Source organism: Balaenoptera physalus, assembly GCF_965194825.1.
Source record: "Balaenoptera physalus genome assembly, chromosome: 1".
Lineage (NCBI taxonomy): Eukaryota > Metazoa > Chordata > Mammalia > Artiodactyla > Balaenopteridae > Balaenoptera > Balaenoptera physalus.
In genome coordinates this window covers 83,472,805-83,500,799 of record NC_138882.1, presented here as the reverse complement: position 1 = coordinate 83,500,799, position 27,995 = coordinate 83,472,805, and the positions used below count along the sequence as shown (strand labels likewise).

Sequence of the window (27,995 nt, the reverse complement as noted above, 5' to 3'; positions counted from 1 at the left end):
AGGGGTGCCCCTTCCCCCGAAGCTATGCTCTACCCGTCCCGGTGCCCCACAGCCTGCACTGGCACAATGCCGGCCCGCCTGGCACCCAGCCAACGATCGATAGGTGGATGTTGTGCTGATTAGCTCGGCGGGGCTGCGGCGGCTAGAGGCGGCGTGTGAACATGCGCGGGGAGGGGGGGCGCCGTGGAGGGTGCTGGGGGGTCCAGAGACTGACAGACCAGACCGAAGTGCTGGAGACTGCGAACCGCTGCCCCACCCCCTTGCACACCTGGGTCGGACCCCGGTCCCTCTGGGTTGGTTCCATTTCTCTGGCTGAGGCCTGGGATGGAGGAAAGCACCGCGGACGGAGCATACATGAGTGTACCCTCCCCCCCCCTCATTCAAGGCCACTTTCATAAAATGCCATGTCTGTAGGTACGTGTGCCTGCGTGTCAGGGCCCTCACCCCGAAACAAGATCCTTAGCGGGGGCGAGGGGCTGGAGTGGAGAGAGTGAAGTCTGAGCTGAAGCATGAGCTATGGGTTCGGTCTTCTGGTCCCGAGTTCGAGTTTAGTCTCTACTGTCATCCAGGAGGGTGTCTATATGTCGCCTTGGAAACCGACTGTACTGCTACCTCCGCCCCTCTCCGGTGAAAGCAGAGGCGGCGCAGGCCGGGGATGACTGGTTAGCCTGGCACTGAGGACCGTGCGGGTCTCATCCTGCTCCCAGCGGCCCCAGACACCCTCTCTTCGCGGACCAAGCCGGGCTCGCTCGCTCCCGAGTCTGTGGCCGGCGCGCGGATCCGCCGCTGATAACGCATGTGCGAAAGAGACGCGGGGCCCAGTCGGCTTTCCCCGCACTCAGACGCACGCCCTCACTCTCAGGCAGACGCGCGCACTTGACACAGACACACACCCTTGCTGGCCGCCTAAGCTCCCTGCAGGTGTTAAGGGTGGACACCTGGGCAGCCACGCACTTGGCCTGGGGGCGGGGGGGGGGGGCGGTGAAAACTCAGGCCCGCCGGCTGCAGGCCTCAAGCCAGCCCCTCCCTACACTCATTTTCCTTACAGCCTGGGCCTTGTGCGGACAACTGTTTCAGTCCTGGGGCGCGTCTCCAGCGAGGGCCAAGTCCGCTCATGGGACCTAGACGGGCTGAAGGCTCTGGGCCCTACCCATGAGAAGTCCTCGAGGCGTGTTCCGGGTCGCGGTTCCAGGAGGCTGGGAGACCTGCAGGTTTTGGGGCGTCACCGATCTCCCCAAAGCTCAGCGGCGCTAGATGGCCAAGGGTGGGGCCCTCAATTTGCTGGGCCTGCCCTAGTCTTTCCGGAATGATGCAAAAACTCCCCTCATCTTTGCATCACTCTATCTTGCTGTCCCGAGAACCTGAGAGCCCGAGTCTCCGACCTGGACCCTGCTCCCCACTTTCTGGGGTTGCAAGTCTTTCCCTAGAGGCTGAATCCTGGAGTTTGGGTCTTTTTATGTGACCCCACCCTCTTTTCTTCTTCCCTTTCATTAATCCCTTCCTTCCTTTCCTTATTCATTCATACAGCAAATTGTGAGCTCCCAGCGCGTCCTTCTTTCAGTCGGCCACACCAGCTGGGGTTGTCGGGGGATCCCCAGTGGTGACGCAGTTGGAGAAGGGCACTCTGGCTTCCAAATAACCAATAGAATGCCGGGGCCTGGGGCATGAGGTCATCAGTGGTGATGGCCATTGGTTCAGGCCTGGACGTGGAGGGGGGGTCCCCATAGCAACCGACGGTGCGTCCGAGCGTAACCTGGAGAGTGGTCTTTGCTTGTGCTTCAACGGCAGCTTGGGTGGTGCTTGGGATGGGGGCGGGGAGGCGAGGGTGGAGCTCTGTTTCCCAGGTCCTGCAGTCCTAGCCCAGCCAAGCTCTTATTTTTCTTGAGATCATTTTTCTCACTGAAAGTAATGGGCAGTGCCACTTAACCCAGGAAGGTTAGGAGGGGAGTATTGGCAACAGCGTTGGGGTCCTGGGTATGGAGCTGATGCCACCTGGAATGATAATTATGAGCTCCTCGCTTTCATCTGCATATCGTCTGCATCTCATTTGCATTCTCTTCATTTAAGGTCAAATTGGGCAGACATCTCCACATCCCCAGCTCTGTTGCCTGTCTGTATCCCAAATCTATCCCTTAGCGGCTCTCTAATCTACCGCTCAGTTATCCAGTTCCTTACCCCACCTCTCCTCCCAGCCTCCGGTCTCTCCAGGGGTGGGAAGGGGCACAGCCTAGCTAAAGGAGAAAGGATAAGAAGTCTGCCTCTCCCTCTGGATGTTTGGTGACAGATGGGGAGGGCTGGTCTGTACTGCCTAGAGACTAAATTGGCAAAGCAAATGGTGGGGGGAGGTGCCCCGGGCTGAGATGAGGGTCTCCAGGGCCAAATCACCCACATGCCCGACAGGGTGCTGGAACTAGGGATGCCTGCTTCCAGCAAGGGGTAGGCCTGCCCACCTGTCTGGTGCCAGGGCAGCTTCCTTCCTCCAATTAAGCACTAATGAGGTGTCATTAACCCTTACTTTGCCTGCCAGCCCTCAGGTGGTACTCAAATTCATGGTCTCGCACTGAGCAAAAAAGGAGAAAGGAGGGACTTTGAGGAAGCTAAGAGGCAGTAGGGTCAGGGGACCAGGAGACAAGAAGGTGGGACTGGAGGCCTGAGTAGCATGCACTGGTTATGCTCTGTGTGCTTCTGAGGGATTCTAGGCATGGTTGTCTCACTATCTGAATGCATTTATTCTTCTGTTCATCAATTCAACAATTATTTATTAAGCACCTCACCTATTCCTATTAACTAAATACCAGGCTGCATGCTAGATGCTGAGGATATACACTTGCATAAGACAGGCTCTCTTCCCTTAAGGAATCTTCAGATTACTCTAGAAGACAAACTGGCCAGCAAATAATTACGATACCAAGTGCAAATGCATTTATGGAACTGTGCAGAAAGTGCTATGGGAGCACAGGGAAGATGGACTGTCAGAGAAGACTTGGGTTTTGAAGGACAAAGTTTATGGCATGGAGGAGTGGTGTAGAACTAACCATGCTTGTGTGTTTGACTCAGTGTATGGGTCCATGTTTAGCTGTGTTTTCAGTACTGCTGGTGTCTGCCCTCCCAGAGCTGTATGTTTTGCATCTGTGTGTATGCGTGTGAGTGTGTATGTGTCTCTGGATTTTCTGTGTCTGGAATCCCTTCTCCCGAACACACATTGTGGTTTTATTACAGATCAGTGTTTGCTGTGAAGCTCTGGTGCAGATTAGCCTGAACCTGCCCAGCCCATGGGAGGGGAAGTGGAGAACTGATGTTGGCTCTTTGGAAAGAGGTGGGCAGGCACCATTTTCACACCTGGGGGCCCAGACCCTTGACACCCCAAGTAGCAGCAGGCTAGCCAAGGGAGGCAAGGGCTGGGCTACGGCCTAGGGTGTGCCCAGGCCATGGCCCCCTCTGCCCCTGGCTCCTCACAGGAGACGTGGGGGTTACAGCCAACACTCCCCACCAAGATCTCAGGCCCCCTCCCCCAGCCTGTTCCTCTTCTGTCTGTGGAGGAGCAGGCCGGCTCAGGCCTGTCTGCTGGCTCTCTCCCACTGGGAGCGGATCCTTTCCAGGGGACACGAGAGGGCTGGGGAAGGCTAGGGCCTAGTGGGAGGCCCCAGGTACCCCACCCTGGCCCTGTGCAGCTCTCTCCAGCCTGGATTCTCCCCACCCACTCTGGGGTGCCACTTCTCTGGGTTTTGCCCAGACATAGCCATCTTTGTCAGGGAAGCACTCAACCAATAGGCAGAGGTTAGGGCCTAGAGCTCTGGCAGTGAGGACTGGCCTGGGGACGGGTGGGGTGAGGAGATTGTGATGCTACTCAGAGGCTCTACCCCAATTCCTTCTGTCCCCTTGCAGCCACTTGCTAGAAAGCTAAATTTCGGTGGCAGGAAAGAGAAGAGACTGTGGATCTAAGGAGAGTTTTAGGGGTTAAGGAGAGGCTCTGGGGTCTGAGAAGAAGGTCAAGGACCCCTCCTTTCACACTGTCAAGGATGTGAGCTTCTTTTTGGCTGTAACTTCTCCTCCCCCCTCATTCTATCTAATCTTTTCCTATCCCATCCCTACTCCCCAAGCCCAAGGTCACCTCTCCCACTATGATAGCTATTAAGAGAAGTTTGGAGATGGGGAGGAACAAATGAAAAAGAGAATCTGAAGCTAGTTTAGGTGGGAAGACCTCAGGATAATAATGATGATGAGGCCTCCATCAATCAAGCACCTTGTGGGTCCTAAATTCTGTGCTAAGTGCTTCCCAGACATGGATCTTAATCCTCATAACAGCCAACTCTTCGAGGAAGGGTGTCATTATCCCCATTTTACAGATGAGGAAACAGTCTCAGAGAAGTAAGGTGACTAGCACAGTCAGTGAATGGTGGAAATGGAATTCGAACCGAAGCCCATCCTGTTAACTGCCAAGCCCAACTGCTTCCCTCTCAGCTTTTCTAGAAGCACGTTCAGAGTATGCACACGCACCTCCATTGTAACACCCCAGAGATGCCTCTCCACTTCAGGCTTCTGAGCTTGCTGGACTCATTTGAGGGATCAGGGCATGACTAGAATCAGAGGTTATGACACCTCAACCCCACCCACCAAGCCCTGCATCCTAATTTCCTGTGTCCTGGACCACACATCAGTGCACCGTGTTCCCTGCCGTCAGTCATGTGTGTGGTTCCATGTCAACTCATGGACATCAGAGCACCATGTAGCCGTGCTGACACACACATCACACTTGGAAGTCAGAAGACACGGGCATTGCCCTCCTTGTTGGCACCCAGGGTCCCGTGTTAGGACCACGCCAACAGGCTGCCTGCACTGGGGCACACACGTGGGCCCTGGGCAAGGTGCGGAACCTGTGAATATTTCATGTCTGGAAGTGGCGGCTGCCTCTCCCGCTCACATGCGTGCTTGATCCTCCCTCTCACAGGCTCCTTGTTTATTTGTTTAATGAATTATTTATCCATGGCCCCCCTTCCGTCCTGGCCTCCCCCTCCCCCAGGCCCTAGTCTCCATGATTTATTGAACACAGCTCGGCTCTGTGGTTGCCACCCGATGTCCCGGGAGCCGCCTTGGGCCACACAGCCTGAGTACTCCCTCTGCCCTTGACCTGTTCAGCTCCCTGCTTCCTTGGCCCCAGGGGGAGGGGTGGGTGGGGTAAAGCACCACATTCAGAGAACTCCCAAGGGCCTGAGCTCAGTGCCCCTGGAAAGAACATGGCAGCCAGCAGCATACTGGCAAGCCTGAGGGTCAGAGGGAAATGTAGGCAGAGCCTGCAGGAGAGGAGAAAGAGGCCTGAGGCCCTAGAGAAAGAGGATCAGCCCCGTGGAGAGAACCCCAGCTTCCACAGAGGCCGTCACTCTGCAGAGAGGTGTCGGTCAGGGCCCAGGCCTTAGAGTGTTTCAAACTATAGATTGTAACTGATTAAGGGTGATACAATCAAGGAATCAATTTTCTGGGTCTTAACGAGCTTTGTACTTTATTTAATAAATTTTTAAGAATAGAATAGAAGAAAAATATGAGTGCATCTTCTGTAATAAGGGTAAGTATTGCTTCATGAAACATTATTTCAGTTATATGTGAATGCGTGTGCGTCTGTGTGTGTGTGTACTGTATTGCAAATGCAAAATATACATCTTATTGTGAGTCACAGGAAAGATTTGAGTCACTGTTATAAACAGAGGCCCTAGGCCCCATTGATGGAGGCCTGGGTCCTTCCATGACCCAGATGCCACAGAAACAGGCCTAGGCCTCAGATCCGGTTCCAGGCCTGTAGACAGTGGCCCAGATCTTTCTTACACACAGAGACCCAAACCCTAGAGAAGTCCAGACCCCATGAATAGAGGCCTATTGACAGGCCTAAGCATTACAGCTGGAAGCACATATCCTATACTCAGAACTGCCACATACAGGTGTGTGGTTTGTGCCTGGCACAAAGGAGCCACCCAAGTAGTAGAGGCGATCAGCCCAAGCTCCCTCACTAAGATAGAGAGACACATAGGGCCACCTCCCACAGAAGGAAGCGGCACCTTTGTTTTTGCACAAAGACACTGCTTGCCAAGAGATGAACCCTAAGGACTGGGTCTGCATAGAGGGGTGGCTTTTCTAATTCACCCAAAAGCCCAAATCAGCCAGCACCTGATTTAGATAGGGGCCCAGATAGACAGAGCACCATATCCCATAGACAGAGGCCTAGGTTCTATAGAGTGTCTCAGAACTTAAAAACCAGAGGCTTAGACCCCATAGAGAGAGCTGCTTAAATCCTGGAGAGAGAGCTCCAAACTGTAGAGAAAAGAACTCAGTTATTGAGCAGGGGTTGGGGGGGAGCATGCTAGATTCTAAAGAGGAGTATCTGAGCCCTACAGAAAAGGGCCCAAATCCTTAAGTGGGACCCAGATTCTATAAATAGGGCTTCTAAAATGGAATTTAAAGTCCTAGGCCAAACCAGCAAGCTCCCACTCCCTATGAATGTGGGCAGCCTCTCTGCCAACTGTGGGCCCAACAGAGAGAAGCCTCCCTTTGCAGAGCAGGGATGTGGGTAGGCAGGGAGGAGGCTGGGATTTGTGGCACCTGGAGTAGGCAGGTCAGCATCATTTGGGTGAAACAAATCTCCCTGGGGATGGAGTCTGGGGGGAGGGAAAGCTGTTTGCAATGTCCCCCATTCCCATCTTAAGGGGCCTAATTTATTTTCTGGCTTCTGAGAAGAGAGAGGAGATCTCCCGGGGTGAAGAGGAGCCCAGGGAGGACAGAGCCTGCCCTTGCCTGGCAGCAGCTAGGCACGGGGCTTTTTCTGGTTGGCACTGCCCCTCCCCCAAACCCAGCACCTGAGGCCGAATTGTGGTCAGGACTCCTTTCCCGCCAACAATAAGCAGATAAAGAGTGCCTGTATGTCCTCCCTCCTGCAGTAAGAAGAAAAGAGCATCATGCCTGTCACCCTGCGCACAGGTGGTTGGATTGGTTTCTAAGAGTCTGGTCTGAGAGACCTGGTCCTCCTGATCACGCTTAATCTGAGCCTCTCCAAAAAAGGGGATGAGGGGTGGATACCCCATAGGTCCGGATTCTAGACCCTTTCCCTCAACTTCTACTTCACAGGAAAAGAGAGAAGAGGAGAGTGCAGAGCTGTGTGTGTGTCAGAGTGTGTGCATGGTCTTGTGTGTGAGTCACTGTGTGTGTGTCTGGGTGTGTGCTCCTAAGTCTCTGTGTACCTAATCCCTGTGTTTCTACAGATCTCTAGTTGTCTGATAGTACCTTTAGCTGTGTGTGTCTCCGAAAGGTTATCTGTGTGTGTGTCTGTATGTCTGTATCAAATGCCTGTGTTTCTATGTTCTCCGCCTCTGGGTGTCTGTGCCTTTTCTCCTGAATGTGTGAGTGTAATGTCCGTGCCTGGGTGCCACTGTGAGGACAATGACTATGGTGAGAGCTGGAATACAAGCAGTGCTCTGCCTGCTGCCCTCTTGTTAGCATCTGTAAGAGTAGCAGTGAGAATGCCTGGGGACACCACTGGCTGCGCTGGGAGGGGGCTCTGGTTGAGTGTGAGTAAAGAATCCTTTGTAGGTGTCCCAGGGAAGCCTGTTTTGCTCTAGCTGACTCTCCTTGGTCCCTCCTCTGCCTTGGGTCCTGGACTGCCGAAGGCCCTTCCAGCACCCAGTATTGACATTCTTGGGGGCTGAGCTACTCTACACTACCTCCAAGAAAAATAAGCCGCCTGCTCAGCTGGGGGCTTCAGGTCAACAGCTGTCAGGTCCTAGGTGGCAGCTGAGGGCTTCTCGGCCACCCTCTAGAACCCACCTGACTCCTCATGCACATGGGAAGAGGGGCATGAAGGGAGCAGAGGACCAGACTGTTCAGAAAGGAGGGGGGCCTAGTTCTACTTATTAAGGGGTCCTGGACCCCCAGCTTCTTTTCAAGTCTCCTTCGCCCCATCCCAGAAATGAATGTTCACAGGAGATCAAGATCCCTGTCTTGGCCTCCCTAATTCTTCTCCTGGGAACTCCAGACTGGGGAGCAGAAGGCCCAGGACCGGCGGTAGCAAATTAAACCTACGAGTGAGAGGCGAGTAGCGCTCCGGTTGTTCCCGAGGGGGCAGCACTGTCCTCACCTCCCACGCGCCGCGCGGGCTCCGGGCCCGAGCGGGGCGGGGCCTGGCGGGAGCGCGCCAGGGGCGGGGCTTCAGGGACGCGCCTGGGAGGGCGGAGGGAAGGGCTGGGGGCGTGGCCTAAGGCTCTGGGGCCGACGGCGGCGGCAGCAGGGAGCTGGGAAGCAAGAAGCCGGGAGCGCGGGGCTCAGTCGGGGGGCGGCGGCGGCGGCGGCTCCGGGAATGGCGGCGGCTCCACTGCTGCTGCTGCTGCTGCTTGTGCCCGTGCCGCTGCTGCCGCTGCTGGCCCAAGGGCCCGGGGGGGCGCTGGGAAATCGGCATGCGGTGTACTGGAACAGCTCCAACCAGCAGTGAGTCGGGGGCCCAGGGAGCCCATGCGTCCCGCGTCAGTGAGAGGGGGAGGCCTGGGAAGTCCTGGTGGAACCTGGGGTGGCAGTCCTGGGAGACCATAGCTGGGGACTAGGAGGCGAGGGAGAGGGGGAAACACTCTGTGGGCATCTATGACACTCGGGGGGTGTCTGAAAGAGGCTGTTAAGGTATAGTAACCAGGGCTTGGGCCGTGCTGAGGAGGCTGCTCGGGGACACCCCACCCTACCTTGGCTTCTCTCCACACCCGCCTCTGGAATAGCTTACCCCCACCCGACAGTGCCCGCATCTTCCTCTCCTTCGGCCGGGCTGGGGTTTGGGAGTACCAGTGTGCTGGGGATAGGCCGCCGCACTTGGGGGACCCAGGGGTGACCTGTTTTCAGCCGTGAGAGTTTCAAGGGGTTCTGTCTATGACCGCTGCTTTTAAAAGTGGAGTCCAGAGCTGAGGCAAGGAGTCCGACCAAGCACCTCCTCAGAACGAAGGCGAATGGGTTACCCTGGTTGTATGGATAAGCCCGGTTGGGGTGAGCTGGGGCTGGGCCGCCAAGTTGGGGGGCTCTGGAGGTGCTGCTTGGATAGGATGGGAACGTGGGGTACCGGCGAAAGGGAGGGAGGCAAGGAGATGGCGTGTCACACACACACACACACGCCCGGGCTGGGGACGGCGTGTGGCTCCAAGAGTGAGCGGGCGTGCGCGGCTGTCAGTGTGCGTGTGTGTCTGAGTGTGTGATTTGTGTGTCTGCGTCGGCGATCGTCTGGGTGTGGGAGCGGGCGACGGGTCGGGGATGGGGCTGCGGTCGCTGTCCGCGTGGCCGGCCGCTTCTGGGCTAGGGTGGCTGGCCGCGGTCTGGGCGGGTGTCAGGGCGGCCGTGTGGTTTCCCGGGGTATGTGAAGCGGCGGCTGGGTGCCGGCTGCGGGGCCAGGTCCTCATTCTGCTCAGTCCTTGCTGCCCTTGTGTTCTCCTCCCCGCCGAGCCGCCGTGTGTATCACCCCGGCCGCCTCCGTGTGTGTCTCTTGTGTGTGTGTGTGTGGGGGGGGGAATCCCTGGGGACACGGGGGTCACTGTCACACCTACCCAGGCGGCGGCGGCGGCACTGTTTCTGGCTCCCCACCCCAGGGGGCGACTAGGGAGCAAATGGCGAGGCCCCACGGGAGGGGACTGAGAAGGTCGGGCGGCCGCGACCCCCAACCTCCCTGGGGAAGGAGTGCCGCTCGCCGCTCCGCTCTTTGTTGTTTGGGGCTCTGCGCCTCCCCCTCTCTCCCTCCTCGCGCTCGGAGTGTCAGACTGGGGGTGGGGATGAGCCAACGACGCCCCCCTCTCGCTTCCCATGGAAACCTCGGGGTTGGGGATACGGCCCCTCCCCCCCCGGACCGGGACTCGGAGAAATCCGGGGGGCGCTGGGGGCTGACTCCCCTGCTCAGTCTCGCTCGTCCCCCTCCCCCAGACTCACACGTCCGCCCCCCACCCCGCTAGAGTCTGGCGGGGGGCGGGGAGCAGAGAGCGCGCAGGTGAGGCGCCCCGGGTTCCTCACCACCGTCAGGGCACCCCCATATTCTTAGGAGAAGCCGGAGCCAGGGGGATGCGGGAATGGCGGGGCGGGGGGAAGGGGGATGTTGTCGATCAGGTTCCCCTCCCTCATACACCTGGGCGCAGGTGAAAGCCCTGGGAGGGGGTGGAGGAGCCCAGGTTCCCAGAGCCTCCTTTCTGTCTTCCCCGCTCCCCCACAGGTCTGGACCGGCAGAGATAGGAGGGGGCGCGCACCGGGCCGGGAGGCCGCCGCCGCCCCCGCCTCGCTTCCTCCGCCTTTGTTGCCGCTGCGCCCGGGCTCCCCGGCTCCCTCACTGCGGCAGCCGCGGCCCCATAAATCGTGAGAGCGACGTGCTCCGGAGCCGGGAGTGGAGAGGGCCAGGGAGCTGGGGGCGGGGCCGGGCCGAGCCACAAGCTCCCGCGCCCCCTCCCCCCGGTCACGTGAGCTGGGCTCCTGGCTCCCACCCCCCGTTATTGCCGAGGGTCTCTGCCCCTTGGGATCACGTGGAGAGGGTCTTGCGACCCCGCCTCCTGGGGGTCACGTGGGAGGGTACTGGTGGAAATTGTGCGCTGGCCTCTTTGACAGACCTGGGGGCAGTGCCCTGCACAGCGACCGTGATCTCGCTTCCTAGCTCCCACTCGGCCCCTCCGTTTGGTCCTCTGGAATAGGCGAGACCTGTTCCCAACCTGGCCCAGAAACTAGGGATTGGGCGAACTATACTGGAGGAAAGCGTGAGCGTGTGAGGTCGAGGGGTCCCCTGAGCCCGGAATCGAATTGGGGGGGAGCAGGACTGGCCGATGGCCAAATATATGCGCCCAGGCCCGTGTTTCATTTCTTTGCAGAAGTGTGCAAAGGTGCTGGTCTTCGCCCCTGTCTCAACAAGCGTATGGAACATCTTTCTCTAGCTGTCTCCCTACCTGTCTCTTTATCTCTGAAATGTTTGTTGCTTATCTCTCTTTCATTCATACATTTATTGAACAAATATTTATTGAGGCTATACTACGTCCCTGTTGGTCTTTCTCTCTCTCTCTTTTCTCTCTGTCACCGAGTCTCTGCCCTGAACCCCTTTCCCGTCCCTGATATTCTGCTTTGCGTCTCTCCGTCTCCGTCTTTGCTGTCTGTGGGCCTCTCTGGAGCGGCCTCTATGTCTCTCCCTTTCTCCAAGCCTCTCTCCCGTCTCATTCTCTTCCCTCTCTCTCTCGGTTTCTGGATCCCTCTCTTTCGCTGTGTCTCACTCCCTTTCCCCTCTCAGTGAATCCGGTTTCTGTTCATCCCCCCTCTCGGTGTGCGTCTCCCCCTCTCTCCATTTCTATGTGTCTCGCTTTCGGCGGGTCTCTCGCGCTTCTCCGCCGCTGCAGATCAATAAACCTTCGCCGCCGCCGCCGCCGCCGCTGTCGCAGGGAGGAGGGGCGGGGATATGGGGCGCGCTGATTTTCTCCCATCCGACGCCGTCCGGAGAAGCCCGGGGCCCAGTCCCGGGCTGGCAAGACCCAGTGCGGTGGGGCGCCGAGGCCCGGGGCGCCGGAGGGGTGAGGGGGTGTCAGCGTGCACGCGCCGCCCCGCGAGCGTTCTCGCCAGTCACCCACCCAAGCCCGGGTGCGCGGACCCCACGCCGCACACACGTGGTCAGGCCTAGTCTGCTGGGGTGAGCGGCGCGCAGCCTCGGGGGCGCGCGCTAGAGAGAAGGAGAACCGGGGTCCGGTGTCTGTATCCCTCCTCCACTTCCTTAGCTCTGCATCCTGGCGTCTAGGGGTGGGGGCAGGGATTTAACAAGTTCAGCTCTCTGGGGATCCTTCCCCTACTCCCTGGTCTGTTAGACACCCTGTTTACCTGCCCCTAGTTGCCCCAGGGGGAGAGGTTTGCTCCTTCCCCGCTCCCCCGCCGCCCACCCCACCAGGCTCGAACGGGTAGGGCACTGAAGGAGTGAAAGTGAGGGGTCGGAATGCGCACCGGGGGCGGCGAGAGCCGGGAGAAATGAAATAACAGGGTGAGGGGGCACCCCCTCCAGGTGGGGTGTGTTGACACGCCTTTCTGCAAGAGAAGTGGGAGGCTAGGAGGGGATGAAGTGAGGAAGAATAGAGAACTGTTTGAAGGGGCAGGCACGACCCAGTCCCCAGATCCCAGCCTGTCCTCCTCTCCCGTGGGGCGGGGCGTGGGGTGTGGCGCTAGGTTAGAGAGGTGCGGCCCTGGAGGGGGGGGTGAGCTGTGGCGCTAAGCCGGGGCCTAGCGGCACCTCCCTCTTCAGTGCCAAGGCTGGGAGGATGACAGATTCAATTAAAGCGCCCAAGCCAAGCAGACACCTCAGGTCTCCCAGGAGGTGTGGCTGGGGATTCCTGGCACCCAGCCCTTTGCCCTCTGTCTACCAGCTACCAACTGGGCACAGTCATTCCACAAGCAGTTCTTTCTCCCACATGCCCAGCTTGGGGGGGGAGGTGCATTTCAGGGGCTGTTCCACTCAGCCCAGGGATGGGAAAGAGGTGGCTTCTCTTCAGTTGTGGTTGCCCAGCAACCTTTGTATAAGGCTACTCCTCTCTGTGTTGAGGAAACTGAGGTACCTGTTTGACTTCCTCTCTGCTAGAGCAGGGTGTGTTGTGGAGGAACTGGTCAGTGCCCTAGGGAGGCACTACTTCAGAGTAGGGCTGGAAACCTGGGCGAAGCTCAAGGACAGAGGCCCCAGTGTGCCTGTGCAGCTGCTCCAGGCCTGGCACTGGTGGCCCCCTCCTCAAAGCCTGTGGAGAAAACAGTAGACTTTGGGCTTGGGGATAGAGAGGCAAACCTGGGGTGGTGGCTGGGAGCTAGGCCTGGTCTAACCCGTTTTCCTGCTCCCAGTGCCCCAGGCAGAGGCTCCTGCCCACCTGAGTGCCAGGGCCAGGGAGGGGCCAGAGTGACCCATCACTCCCATGGGAACCGAGTGGGGCTGGTGGTATTCCTGATGATTCAGGGAGGCTGTGCCCATTCTTACTGGGGTGCTCAAGCACCAGCTCTTACCTATCTGCCTTACTGCTAGGCTTGGAAGGGAGTGTCTGGGGAGGGGGTGGCACAGGCAAGGCCAAGGAAGTAGGGTGAGGTGAGGAGGGACCCTCAAGGCCCCATGCCATCCAAAGGCCTCCAAGCTCGTTTCCCTAATGGACCTAGTTACTGTTTGTGGAACTGGGAGGTGCCTGGCGACATAGGGAGTGAGTCTCTCCCCTCAGGGAGTTCCAGGGACCAGGGACCCCAGTGGTTTGATATTTTGCCAAGTACCCCATGCCTTCCTGTGTCCACCACACTCCCCTCTCACTGCCAAGATGTGTGCATTCTTATGCTAAGGAAATTAGGGGAAACTCCTGCCTACTTCTCTGAGTTTCTTTCTCCATTCAGATGTTTCTCCCATCCCCACACCACTCAGTACCACCATGGAGAGCAGTAAGACCAACACTTTGATGATAACTAGCAAGGCAGGTGGGGATTACAAGGGACCCAGCATCTGCTTCTCTGCTCATAGAAGGATCAGGGAAGTAAGAGGCACAGCCATCTTGTCTGGGCACTATGCCCACTACTTTTCCCAGCATCATCATCACCTGGGGCGTTGGCGTCCAGGTTGAGGAGGGAGGTGTATAGAGACAGAAGTTTTGGCTGGTTAGCGTGACACCACATGGAGCCTTGGTGTTGAGTCCCTTAGCTCCCTGATCTATTGTGTCACGTTATTGGGGACCTAATTGTCCGTGGCCTCAGGGTGGAGGTCAGTGGGACTCAAGGTACAGAGGCCAGTCATACTGTAGAGGGAGCGTGTGCCAGTGTGTGTGTGTATGGGAAGAGCAGGAAGAGAGCTTGAGATTGCTGGGGTCAACCAATACTGGCATGCCAGTCCAGCACACATATCACCTAGTTTTTCTATGTGTATGCCGCCTATGAGTGGGCGGTGGACATATTTGTGTGTGTGCCATAGAACTTGTGCATGTATATGCATGAAGCCTCCATACATGAGTCTGTGAGGGCAGGTCCTGTCCGACTCGCCTTTGGGGGCGGACTGGCAGCAGCAAGAAAGCATGCTGGGAGAGGCGATGGAGAGTGCGCATCCCTCGAAGGGATCCCTCCCACTTTCACACTTCCATTCCTTCTATCTTTCCTCCCCACTAGTGAATTATGGGGGATGGACAGAGGAAATCCGGGCCTGGGTCTGGGAGTCGCAGGGGCCTGCGCCGTTTCTGTGGTAACCAAAGCATACGTTCCCTTCTTCCCTCCACCCTTCTACCCCGCCTCTTTTTCTTCGGAGGCCGGCCGAGCTTCCCTGCGCCTTTGCTACCCTCTGGTGGCCACCATGAGAAGGGCAGAACAAGGAGTGGGTCTGGAAGGATAGTGGGGGGACTGCCAGCACTAGGGCCCTGGGGACAGAGACAGGGACTGAGAAGAGAGGAAGCTCAGAAGAAAAGCCGGGAGGCTCCGAGGACCCTGGGGAAGGTCTGCGGAGCGGTGAGGTGGAAAGTGGGTTGGCTTTGGGTTTGTTCTCTCTGACCCGCTTCCTCTCCCCACAGCCTGCGGCGAGAGGGCTACACGGTGCAGGTGAATGTGAACGATTATCTGGATATTTACTGCCCGCACTACAACAGCTCAGGGGTGGGCCCGGGGGCGGGGCCAGGGCCCGGAGGCGGGGCGGAGCAGTACGTGCTGTATATGGTGAGCCGGGCAGGCTACCGCACCTGCAACGCCACCCAAGGCTTCAAGCGCTGGGAGTGCAACCGACCGCACGCTCCCCACAGTCCCATCAAGTTCTCGGAGAAGTTCCAGCGCTACAGCGCCTTCTCTCTGGGCTACGAGTTCCACGCGGGCCACGAGTACTACTACATCTGTAAGTGACGGCCAGGCGGCGGACCAGGGCGGGACCTAAGAGTGCCAGGGAGTGGAGTCCCGAGGGGCCGGGGGCGGGCCAACGCTGCAAGGCACTAGGTCTCCGTCGCTTGGAGTGATACCTCGGGATGAGTGAGGCGTTGGGGCTGGGGACCTCAGGGTTCCAGCTCAGAGTCGTGAGGCTAAGAAAGAGGTTTAGTGGCACTCCAAACTTTGGGTCGCAGAGTCACTGTTTCTGTGAGGGACATTCCGGGGCCGGGACCTCAGGGGTCATTGTTTCTTGAGGGATGGGACCCAAGGGGCTTCTAGGGCTGACGGCGGAGCCACCACGACCAATGCGCAAAGGGTGGAGGAGGTACTGAAGGACACTGCCCAAGAGGGGCAGTTTGGAGGGGGTGAGAAAGAGAGTTTCTGAGCGAGGAGGGCATGGGGTGTAAATCTGGAGAAAGCGACTCAGGCCCAGTCTCCTCCCCAGCCACGCCCACCCACAATCTGCACTGGAAGTGTCTGAGGATGAAGGTGTTCGTCTGCTGCGCCTCCAGTGAGTATAATAGGCTCCCAGCCGCGACCCCATCCTCGGCTCCCCTGCTTTGGGGCTCCCCTGGCTTCCTGGGGGTGGGGGCGGAGGGCACAGGCGAGGGGGACTCGCTCCTCAGCTGTAACAGGGGGAGGGAATCCTGGCCCTGACTATCCCCTCCTCTCTCCCCCCCCCGCACCCCCCCCCGCAGCATCGCATTCCGGGGAGAAGCCGGTCCCCACTCTCCCCCAGTTCACCATGGGCCCCAATGTGAAGATCAACGTGCTGGGTGAGTCTGCGCAGCGCCCTCTGGTGGCCACTGCTGGAACCGCAGCCCCCTCCCCGGTGGCTGCTCATCTTGCATGTCTTTCCCGGGGGCACCGATCTTTACCACCCCCGTGGGTGGTCCACGTCCCCCGCTCCATTGCTGCTGCCGCTGCCGCGTGCCCCGCCCCAGCACGCAGCACAGCTCTCACCAGTCTGTCTATTCATCTATCCACAGAAGACTTTGAGGGAGAGAACCCCCAGGTGCCCAAGCTTGAGAAGAGCATCAGCGGGACCAGCCCCAAGCGGGAACACCTGCCCCTGGCAGTGGGCATCGCCTTCTTCCTTATGACACTCTTGGCCTCCTAGCTCTGCCCACTCCCTTGGCGGGGAGAGGTGGAGTGGGGCTGGGACAGAGCAGGGAGGCTTTGGCCTCTCCAAGGGAAGCCTAGCCTTGGGGCCTAGACCCCTCCTCCGATGGCTGGAACTGGGGTCTGCACCATACATCTGTGCCCACCCCTTCTGCCCCCTCCCCACCAAGTAGGGCACTGTAGTGGACCAGGCGCAGGGACAGCCAAGGGTTCCAAGTGGCCTTGTGGCTCTGGTAATGTTTGGTACCAAACCCGGGGGGCCATAAGGGGCAGTGCTCAGGACTCCCTGCCCCCTGGTACCTTTCTCTGACCCCTGGTGCCCTCCCCCCTTGAGAGAGACAAATGTGCCCCAGAGAGAGCAAATCGAAGTGTGGGAGACACCCCCAATCACTCTTTTCCAGGGGCAGAACATGGGGAGGGGACTGGATGGGCGAGGGGGTGGCACCGCCTGCTGCCCCCTTCCCCTGTTTACAGCAATAAGCACGTCCTCCTCCCCCTACTCCCACTCCCAGGATTGTGGTTTGGATTGAATCCAAGTTTACAAGTAGACACCCCTGGGGGGGCCGGCAGTGGACAAGGGTGACAAGGGGTGGGCATTGGGGTGCCAGGCAGGCATGTACAGACTCTATATCTCTATATATAATGTACAGATGGACAGAGTCCCTCCCCCTCCTTAACCCCCTGACCTTCCTTGACAACCCCTTCCAGCTTCAGACCCCTTCCCCACCAGGCTAGGCCCCCCACTGGGGGACCACCTGGCCCCTCTTTTGTCTTCTGTGAAGACAGGACCTATGCAACGCACAGACACTTTTGGAGACCGTGAGACAACAACGCCCCCTCCCCTCCAGCCCTGAGCGGGGACCCAGCTCCCAGGACCTTGCCCTGCCCATCCTCTGTGGTCCCCACCCATTCTCCTGGGCCTTTTTCAAGTGCTTTGGCTGTGACTTTCATACTCTGCTCTTAGTCTAAAAAAATAAACTGGAGATGAAAATAACTGAGTGTGTGTGATTTCCAGAGGCCATCACTCTTCTGTACATCGGTTAAATAAACCCCACAGGTCACAGGGCCTAGGGAGGGGACAGGACTCTAGGGCCAAAGGGTCAACTGAACACCTTGTTCTGTGGCTCATCTCCCCTAAGGAGGCAGCTCTGTGTGAAGGGAGCAACAAGGGCTTCCGAGCAGGGCATGGATGACTTTGGGCAACTCATTCAACCTCTCTGAGCCTCAAGTATCTCATCAGAAAATTTAGATTATAATACACTTCTCACAGGGCTGGTGTAAAGATTAAATGGCAGAGGGAGTATAAGGCTCAATCAGTGACGGTTTTCTCCTTTTCTTCCCATTCCATTCTGTAACCAGAAGTTCTTGACTGGAGTCTATGGATTTCAGGGGGGTGTGAACCTAGATAGGAAAAAATTATATCTTTATTTTCACTCGCCTGTAACTGAAATTTAACATTCTCCTACGTACTTGGGCAATAAGCCACAGTAGTGGGCTTCCCTGGTGGCTCAGTGGTTAAGAATCCACCTGCCAATGCAGGGGACACGGGTTCAAGCCCTGGTCGGGGAAGATCCCACATGCCGTGGAGCAACTAAGCCCGTGTGCCACAACTACTGAGCCTGCGCTGTAGAGCCCCTGAGCCACAACTACTGAGCCCACGTGCCACAACTACTGAAGCCCATGCACCTAGAGCCCCTGCTCTGCAACAAGAGAAGCCACCGCAATGAGAAGCCTACGCACCACAACGAAGAGTAGCCCCCGCTCACCGCAACTAGAGAAAGCCCACACGCAGCAACGAAGACCCAACGCAGCCAAAACTAAATAAATAAATAAAATTTTTTTTAAAAATGTGAAGGTAAAACAAAGAAGCTTTAAAAACAAAAAATAGCCACAGTAGTTTTAAGAGCGCCTGTGACTTTGTAACAGACACAGATGTGTTCAGACTGCGTTATAGTTTTTGAAAATATCTCAAAATATCATTTACTCTCATCACTACTTTGAAATAACCGCAGTTGTTAGATCTTGTTTTTAATGTGTTAATAAAGAAGCATATATATTGCTATACCAAAAAATGTAAATGTTCTGATAACTGTGTTTCAATATAATTGGTTTCCTTTATAATCCTTTGTAATTTTATTTTTTTCATTTAAAACATTATGGCCAAAAGGCTGAGAGTTTGCTGGTGTTGGAGCCGCACATAACTACAGCACCCTACATCCATCAGGAGAGTGAGGGGACAGAAGGCAAAAGACGGGACAGTGGCTGAAGCAGTCAAAAAGGTCACAGCCCCACCTAAGCCCAGTGAGGTCAGGGTTGTACAGGTGGGCACTTCAGGAGGGCGGTGAGGGGTTGCTGATAGGGGCCAAAATCTATCCAGGCTTCCCTTGCCCAGCCAGGCTCCCTGGCCCAGGAAGGGGGTGCATTTTTCCTCATTGCCAAGCAGTGACTCCAGCCCAACTAGGGCACTGTGTGGGCAGGCTGGGTCCTGGGTGAGTGCCCCTCCTGCGTGCCCTGTGGCTCTTGCCAGCTGCATTGTGAGTCTCTGAGCAGCAGGGGCTGTGTCTTCTCCCCCTCTGTACTCATAAAACATGGGAAACGGAATTTCGACTGGACAGCGGAGAGTGTGTAGGTTTCCCACTGGCAGCGCTGGGAGGAGTGGGGGTGGGAGGGCAGGTGGGGAGAGGATCAGGGGCAGCCAGTGCACTAGTCTGAGGCTCCCTACGTGGAGACAAGACTTGAAAAGGTAGGCTCATCGATCTAGTCATTCATGGATTCAATCGACATTTACTGAGCGCCTGCTGAGTGCCAGGCCCTAACCTGGGTACTGGGGATACAAAGAAGACAGTCTCTAGCCTCAGATAAGCTCATAATTTCGCATGTGCTGATATGTGACGAGGAATCAGTGACACACACATATAGGGCACTATAACCAGGTGTAACATGGGTAAATGCCAGGAAGCTATAGGAACATGGGGGAAAAAAATCACACTCTAGCCTGGGGACATAGGAGGAGGAGGTACTCATAACTGGGGCCCTACTAGGCAGTCTTGAGGGCCTTGAAGGCTGAGGAGTGTGGGCTTGTCCCATAAAGAAGTCTAGGCTGCAGGCTCCCTCCAACCCCAGGGCTACGTGGGGCAGGAGCTGGCCAGCTGGGATGGGGAGGATCTAGTGGGTTCAAAAATCCAAGAATGGGAAGGCTGCAAAAAGGCCAGGCATTTGGGAGCAGGAACTAGACCAAGCCAGCTTCCATTCACTGAGCGCCTACTACGTGCCAGGCACTGTGCCCAGTGCTTTACATACATTGTGTGCATCATGCCCTTGGAAGCCTTACTACCCCAACAGCACAGATAGGAAAACTTGAGGGTCTAAGAGGCTATGTCCCTCAAGGCTGACATTCAAAATGGGTCTGTCTGTGGCTGTACTCTGACCATTGGACCCTGCACCACCACCTGGAACCCTTTCCCACAAATTCTGATTGCCTCCTGTCATCCCCTCCATCAGAGTCACTCAGAGTTTTTGGAGAAAGACATCAAAGGACTTCAGCTCTGGATTGGGGTAGCCAGTCCAAACCCCACATTTTACATATGTGAAAACCGAGGCTCAAAGAGAGCAAGTGACCTGCCCTCAGTCACTTAGATGTCCATGGCAGAGCCAGGACTGGAACTCAGGTTTCCTGAGCCCCCATTTTTTCCTATCATGTTGTGATGCCCCAGAAGGGAAGATCTGCACCTTCCCAGGAATTGGAGACTGGTCTTTGAAACACCTTAATCCCCCACAAGCAGGGATTAAGGAGGAAGCACGACTCACTTCAAAGATCTCTTTTCATTTCCCCCGAGGCTGGGGCTTCAGGAAGTTCTGGGGTGCTGCTGGGATCCCCCTCAGGCAAGGCTTTAGTTCCCAGGGCACGTAAGATGGAGTGGGATGAGGGCTCAGCACTTAGATGCACAAATGACATGACCTTGAGCCCGCCTGGCACAGGGCTTCTGCCTTGTGGCACCAAGATCTGCATAGCCCAGGGTGTCCTGGCCAAGGCAGAGGTGAGATGATGCCAGTGGTGGGCCTGAGGGCAAGGGCTGGAGGTGCGAATGAGGGCAGGGGTGGCAGGAAGGAAGGAGGGGGGCCTACGATCCAGACTCAATACCTGCTGATGGAGAGGATAAAGCAGGGGAGGAGTGCACAGAACCAAATAGAACAGTTTGGGTTATGGGACTGAGCAAGATACTGGGGGGAGGGGGACAGAGGGCAACAGGACAACAGCAGGGCAAGGGAAAGCCAGGCTAAGCCACCTTCTTCCTGCTGCCACATCCCAGCACCTGGGATGCCCCTAGAATCTGCTGATGGCTGCCAGATGGTGCCCCAGGACCTGACATTCTGCTAGTGTCCTGTCCCCACCCCAAAGGACAGGGCCCTGAGGCCAGGGAAGTTCAATTCAGTGAGCTGTGCCAGCTCCAGACTGGCAAAGCCAGCTCCAGATGGCAGCGTGCCCACCCTGAGCAGGGTCCTCTTCCTCCTTGTTCTCTTGTTCTGGCCGCCTCCACAAGGGCCTCAAGAGGGGTCATATCAACACACACTGGAATTCCCAGAGGGTCCTCATAGGGACATCCCAGGACACAGCCAGACAGAGACTCTCACATGGCCCCTTCCTTCCTGCCCTCCCCAGGGTGAAAAACAGCAGCCACAACAAACAACTCAGCACAGATTTTGGCTGGTGGAGTGAAGTTCAGAGCCAGCCGCATCCTCCCCTTCTGGACACGAGGTCAGCAGGGCCGTTTGCAATCCAGGCTGGGTTCAAAGCCTTGTGCCCTGGGTTGGGGGCCTGCAAGGGTGGGTGCTGGCCCTTGAGGCAAGCAGAGGGCCGCGCTGGAGGATGCTTTAGGCTCAGCCTATTCTGGAGACTGAGGCAGAGTGGAGACATCCCAGTCCATCCTCCTTCTCAGAATTTCTCTGACCTCTTACCCCCTTCTCTCCCTCCCTTCAGTTCTAGATGCTATGGGGCTGAGAATGGACTTGGGCCAAGTCCACACCTGTCCAGCTTAGAGCTACTCAGCCCCAAAGCCTTACGCAGTCTCCCTTGCCATCCTTGTTCTGCCTTATTGGCAAACCCAGGAGCATGGGCTGAGCTGGGGGGACATGGGTCTTGGGTTAGATGTGGTGGTGCCATGGGCTGGGATGGGACAGAGATGGAAATGGAGGGACATGAGCTAGGACCAGGAGACATGGACTTGGATGGGGGGACACAGGTGTGGATGAAGCACATGAGCTGGGTGGGGGGGGCGAGGGCTAGCATGAGGGACAGAGGTGGGAAGTGGTGGGGACACATAGGCTGGGTAGCTCAGCCCCTGGATGACACACTGGCAAGTGTGGTGCTGACACAGGGAACGGCCCAGATGCGCTGGGGCCAGGCCAGCCAGGACACTTTGGGTCCAGAGCAGGAAGAGCAGCTGCAAGCAGAACCCAGCGATGCTGGCCTGAGATCTGAGCCGGGGAGGCCTGGCCTCTGGCTTAAACAGAGGTTGGGGGGCGTGGGGGCAGATACAGCCCCTCCTCCAGAGGGTCAGCGTCACACTCTTGCTTTCACCACAGCACCTGGCCAGGGTTAATTACAGGGCTGTCGCCAAGCCTGGCCAAAAGAGGGTGGACGAACCGGCCTGGGGACCTGCGAGAGCTCAACTCAAGTGGCTTGGGGTCCCCCAACCTGCCCCTGAGAGGCTGGTGTTGGCCAGGGGACGCTTCGGCTTCACATTCGCGCTCACGCACAATTTTGCACACTTCAGTTCACACCCGGTCATATAACCTCACAACCTTGCAACCCCACGCATTCAATCAAATTCCCTGCTCTGAGATGGGGTGGGGGGGGGAGAATGACAACCCTGAAGGGGCCTCAGAAAGGAAGGCAGGGGCTTTGTTTACACAGCTGAAGTGGAAGGGTCCTCCCTCGGCCAAGGGAGCAGCTCAGGCAGCACAGGCCCACCGGCGCCCCCCGCCCCTGCAGCCGCCCCGCGGGCAGGCCCCTGACACACACCACTTCGCCACTTCCACACATATTCCGGCGTGCATGCTCAACACACTTCAAAGCCACACTCCTACCCTTCACGGGCACCAGACACGCACAGGAAGGTCACACTGTCTAACACACTCAACAAACGAGAGCCCACACACAGGTGGAGGGGCTCATAGGCACCCAAGCCACACTTGCACCCAGGGTCACACAGGGTGACACACTTGAGGACTGGCATCCGACAGATGACAGTTGCCAACACAGACCATGCTGACAGTCCCAACTAAGCAAACAGTGTTTCGTGCAGGGAAGGGCAGCAGCCAAACCGGCTGGACAAAGTCTGGAGTCCGGGAAAATCTAGGGGAGGGAGAGGGTGGGGTGTGGGAGAGAGCAGTGCCACATTCACACCCTCTGGAACCTACAGGTTCCTAGGACCCCAAGGATATGCCCAGACACACTCACAGACACAGGGCGAGGCAGGGGCTTCTCACCCACGTCCATACATACACGGAGACATGAGTCCACACCGGCATTAGACACAGATGCCCACCGCAGTTCCTCCCAGGGGCCCTGAACAACCCTCCCACTCCTGCCGTACGCTGATCAATAAGGAGACAACAATGAAAGGGACCCCTCTCTGCACACCACGGACACTTCACACACACGCACCAGACCCTGAGCCTGGGGTAGGGACGCGGGGAGAGACCAACACAGCCTGCCCCGCTCTCTGTGGGCCATGTCCCCATACCTACCACCCCGGGCACCAGCACAGCCCACTCTGGGCACAGACCCCCCAGACCCTGCCCTGGGCCTGGAGGGTGATCCTGGCACCCCTCTGTGTCCCGAGGCCTGTCACCTGGGGGCTCTTCTAGGCCTGCCAGCACCTGGTCTGACCCCTAGAAAGAGCTCACAACGCGCCTTGGGAGCATTCTTCACTCCTTGAGGGCTAAGCACACCCCAGGCCCTATGCTAAGCCCTGGGTGTACAACCCAGAGGGAAAGGGCCACTTGGCTGGGCCTGTGGGCAGGGCCGTCAGGGAAGGCTTCTGGAGAGATGAGAGGCTTGAGGGATGGGTGGTAGATTGCCAGCTAGCGTGTGGGAGTTGGCTGGCGCACTAGGAGGGAAGACAGGCCCGGCAGAGGGGGCGGCTGACCAAAAGGGCAGAGGCTGTTATGTTTATGTTTCATAGCATAAGCAGTCACAAAAACATTCACACTCGCAGCAGAGCACACCCTTTTCACACAGTGCACCTTCATGCACACACACACCACCACCACCCCCTCGGGCACGAGTCTGCGGTCCCATTCCCTCCCGGGACTACCCTGCCGGCGCCGCTCCCACAGTCTCTGCGTGCATGGCGCCCCCTAGAGGTTCTCTCGCACATCTGCGCCCGGGCTGAGGGGCCGCCTGTCGTGCGTGGGTGTTCGCTGTGACACCCGCAGCGAAGGAGCTTCTTCTCCTGGGACAGGTGGCTGGGCAGCTGGGAGCATCGGAGCAGCCCGTGAGCCTCCCAGCGCTGGAGACAGCGGGGAAGCCAGGGAGACTGTGGCCGCCCGGGGCCTCAGAAGCGGCAGGTTCTCTTGTAGCCAAGAGCGCTTAAGCAGAGGCCTGAGTTAAAAATAGGCTGGATTTACTGCCAGGAGGTGGCAGGAGAGGAAGCGCTTTTCTGACAGTACTTATTCTGTCCTAAACACCTGGAGGCTCTGTGGGACACCCCCCCTGCGCCCCCTCCCACCCTTCTGGCCTGAGGAACCCAACCCAAGCGCTCAGTCTGCAGAGCGGGCAGCCAACATGCCCCTGTGGATGCTTGTGACCGTGACTTCATTTTTAGTCTCCTTTATTATCTTATTAAGCTATACTTTTAAAGGTGTGTGTGTGTGTGTGTGTGTGTGTGTGTGTGTGTGTGTGTGGTTCCATAAGATTACAAAATGTATCTTTAATTTATCATAGACTATCTTATTCAAGTAATATTATACCACTTATAGTGTAAGCACCTTACTTTGTCTATTTCCCACCTCCTAGCCTCTGTGCTATTGTTGTCCTGCATTTTATTTCTATATATCCCATAAATTCCACACACATTATTGTTTCAATCCCTCCACTATCATTTAAAGAGAATTTTAAAATAAGAAAATAGTCTTTATATTTACCCATATATTCACCATTTCTGGTGCTCTTCATTCCTTTGTGTAGATGGAGATTTCCATCTGGTATCATTTTTCTTCTGCTTGAAGGACTTTAAATCTTTTCTTTTTTTTTTTTTTTTAAAGAAAAATACATATTGCGCTTTTTTAAAAAAATTATTTATTTATTTATGGCTGTGTTGGGTCTTCGTTTCTGTGCGAGGGCTTTCTCTAGTTGCGACAAGTGGGGGCCACTCTTCAGCGCGGTGCGCGGGCCTCTCACTATTGCGGCCTCTCTTGTTGCGGAGCACAGGCTCCAGACGCGCAGGCTAGTAATTGTGGCTCACAGGCCTAGTTGCTCCGCGGCAATGTAGGATCTTCCCAGACCAGGGCTCGAACCCGTGTTCCCTGCATTGGCAGGCAGATTCTCAACCATTGCACCACCAGGGAAGCCCTAAATCTTTTCTTATAGTGCAGGTCTGCTGGTGATGAATTCCTTCAGCTTTTGAATGTCTGAAGCATCTCTATTTCATCTTCAGTTTAGAAAGACATCTCCACTGAATTCTAGGTTGACAGCTTTATCTTTTAGTACTTTAAAGGCGTTGCTCCACTGTCTTCAGGCTTGCATTGTTTCTGACGAGAAGTCTGCTTCTCTTTTTCCTCTTTACTTAACATGTTTTTTGCTCTGGCTGCTCTTAAGATTTCCTGTTCATCACTGATGTTCAGCAGTGATTAAGGCAGATTATGATGTGCTTTCATATTTCTTGTGGGTTTGTTGAGCTTCTTGGATATATACGTTTATAGTTTTTATCAAAAACACAAAGTCTTTTGGCCATTATTTCTTCACATATTTTTCTGTCACCCCTCTCCCCACCTTTCTGGTTCTCCAAACAGGTATATATGCTGCTTGATATGATTCCAGAGCTCACTGATTACTGCTACTACTACTACTACATCCTCCTCCTCTCCTTCTTTTTCTTCTTTTTTTTTCTCTCTGTGTTTCATTTTAGCTACTTTCTATTGCTAAATCTTCAAGTTCACCCAGTTGTTTTCTGCAGTGTCTAATCTGCTTTTAATCCCATCCAGTATATTTTTCATCCCAGGCAATTACAATTGAAAATTGTAATTTTCAATTCTAGAAGTTCAATTGATGTCTTATTTTATATCTTTCACATCTATCCTTATCATGTTCCTGTGTTTCTTTATCTTCCCGAACATATGGAATATATTTAATAATAGCTATTTAAAATCCTTTGTCTACTAATTCTATCATCTGTGTCATTTCTGGATCTGTTTTGATTGGTTGATTTTTCTCATTTTGGGTCGTATTTTCCTGCTTTTTTTCACGTGTGGTAGTTATTGGTTGGATGCCAGACCCTGTGAATTTTATGTTGTTTGGTGCTGGCCTTTTTTTTTTTAATTGCTTTGAATATTTTTGAGCCTTGTTCAGGGACACAGTTGAGTTACTTGGAAACAGATTGATCTTTTAAAACTTGCTTTTAAGTGCCATTTGGCAAGACCAAAACAGCCTTTCATTTAGGGCTAATTTGGTCTGGTCACTGAGGCAATACTCTTCTGAGGATGCTACTTGATGCCCATGTATCAGCCAGGAACAGGGAAAGTTTAATATAAAGAATTATTGGAACTTCCCTGGTGGTCCAGTGGTTAAGAATCCACCTTCCAATGCAGGGGACACTGGTTCGATCCCTGGTCAGGGAGCTAGGATCCCACATGCTGCAGGGCAACTAAGTCCGCGCACCACAGCTACTGAGCCCACGTGCTCTGGAGCTCGCACCACAACTAGAGAGAAGCCTGCGCATGGCAATGAAGAGCCCGTGCGCTGCGATGAAAGATCCCGCATGCCGCAACTAAGACCTGACGCAGCCAAAAATAAATAAATAATTTTTTTTAAAAAAAAAAGAATTATTAACCGTAACAAGAGATTGGTCAGTAAGAAATAAACAGAACTCTAAAGGCACATAAGAATAGCAGATATGAAGAGCAGCCACTACTTCTAGGGCTGAGAAGGACGAGCCCTCCCCCAGCTGCATCTGAGAAGCTGTGTATGCTACAGAAACCTGTGGAGAGAGCACACCAGAATCCAGAAGGAAAACTTCTTCCCCCTGCAATGTCTCTGCAGCATCCTCCTTTAACAAAGCCTAAAATCATGCCCATCATGTTTAGTGGTGATCATTTTGTACTGTATAGAAATATAAAATCGCTGTATTATGTACCAGGAACTAACTTAGTGTTGTAGGTCAATATACTTCAAAAACAAACAAACAAACTAGTAGAAAAAGAGATCAGATTTTTGGTTACCAGAGGTAGGGGTGAGGGGAGGGGGAATTGGATGAAGGCAGTCAAAAGTTACAAACTTCCAGTTATAAGATAAATAAGTCCTAAGGATGTAATGTAGAACATGATTAATCTAATTAACACTGCTGTGTGTTATACGTGAAAGTTGTTAAGAGAGTAAATCCTAAGAGTTCTCATCACAAGGAAAAATATTTATTCTTTTTCTTTTAGTTTGTATCTATATGAGATGATCGATGTTCACTAAACTTACTGTGGCAATCATTTCATAATGTATGTAAGTCAAATCATTATGCTGTATACCTTAAACTTATACAGTGCTGTATGTCAATTATATCTCAATAAAACTGGAAGAAAAAATAATTTTAAAATAACAAAAAATAGGGCTTCCCCGGTGGCACAGTGGTTGAGAATCTGCCTGCCAATGCAGGGGACACGGGTTCGAGCCCTGGTCTGGGAGGATCCCACATGCCGCGGAGCAACTAGGCCCGTGAGCCACAACTACTGAGCCTGCACGTCTGGAGCCCGTGCTCCGCAACAAGAGAGGCCGCGATGGTGAGAGGCCCGCACACCGCGATGAGGAGTGGCCCCCATTTGCCGCAACTAGGGAAGGCCCTCACACAGAAACGAAGACCCAACACAGCCATAAAATAAAAATAAATAAATAAATAAAAATTAAAGTCAAAGCCATTGTCTTAATAACAGGCTTTGAATTATTAAAAAAATAATAATAACAAAAAATATTTAAAGAGTTCATCTCCATTTTCACAGAGCAGGCAATGAGGAATCAATTTTTTTTTAATTAAATTTAATTTATTTATTTATTTTTGGCTGCGTTGGGTCTTCATTGCTGCGTGTGGGCTTTCTCTAGTTGCAGCAAGCAGGGGCTACTCTTCGTTGTGGTGCGTGGGCTTCTCATTGAGGTGGCTTCTCTTGTTGTGGAGCACGGGTTCTAGAGCACAGGCTCAATAGTTGTGGCTCACGGGCTTAGTTGCTCCGCAGCATGTGGGATCTTCCCGGACCAGGGCTAGAACTCGTGTCCCCTGCATTGGCAGGCGAATTCTTAACCACTGCGCCATCAAGGAAGCCCCTGAGGAATCAATTTAGAGCTGAGAGGCAATAAATTAATAACTGGCACAGAGTGATAACTGTTAGGAGGTCTTTCCACTTTGGCTGGTGGAACTATAACTGAGCAGGACCCTCTGGGGCCTTCCCAGGACAGACCCCCACCATGTCCTCCACCTGCCTCTTGTTTGTAGAAAAACTTCAGACTCCTAGGCCTTCCCCGAGTTCCAAAGAATAAATTTAATCAGAGAAGTGAGGAAATGTAGAAACAAAGGAAAACAGTCAAGTAAGACAAAATAATAATAGTTTAACCATTAAATAAAGTCAAGGACCTTTAGTTCCTCCTCAAGGGCTACAGACAATACTCTGAGCCGTACCCTTTGAGCTGTTTTGTAGATAATGAAATGCCCACAGGTGGAAGAAGTTAATTGTATGCTGCCCCAGACTGGTTGGAACCAGAAGGTTGATGATGTTGACTCTGGATTACCTCACCACCAACCAATCAGAAG

General features: G+C 55.0%; 1 protein-coding gene across 7 annotated transcripts in view; it reads left to right on the top strand.

Annotated features, from left to right (window-relative positions):
- The first annotated feature begins 8,218 nt into the window (after nucleotides 1–8,218).
- Nucleotides 8,219–27,995, top strand: part of LOC309663305 (ephrin-A3) — a 36,976-nt gene continuing 17,199 nt past the window's right edge. The window contains exons 1-6 of one of the 7 annotated variants that reach the window (XM_082467187.1): nucleotides 8,220–8,463; nucleotides 10,208–10,448; nucleotides 14,523–14,550; nucleotides 15,311–15,376; nucleotides 15,564–15,641; nucleotides 15,855–16,981. In XM_082467187.1, the coding sequence (XP_082323313.1) occupies nucleotides 8,336–8,463; nucleotides 10,208–10,448; nucleotides 14,523–14,550; nucleotides 15,311–15,376; nucleotides 15,564–15,641; nucleotides 15,855–15,985 (672 nt within the window). In that variant the 5' untranslated portion in view covers nucleotides 8,220–8,335 and the 3' untranslated portion in view covers nucleotides 15,986–16,981. Of the gene's footprint in view, nucleotides 8,464–10,207; nucleotides 10,449–14,522; nucleotides 14,837–15,310; nucleotides 15,377–15,563; nucleotides 15,642–15,854; nucleotides 16,982–17,346; nucleotides 20,744–27,995 lie in introns of those variants that run through there. The other 6 variants (XM_082467190.1, XM_082467189.1, XR_014265181.1 and 3 more) reach the window with 6 other exon arrangements.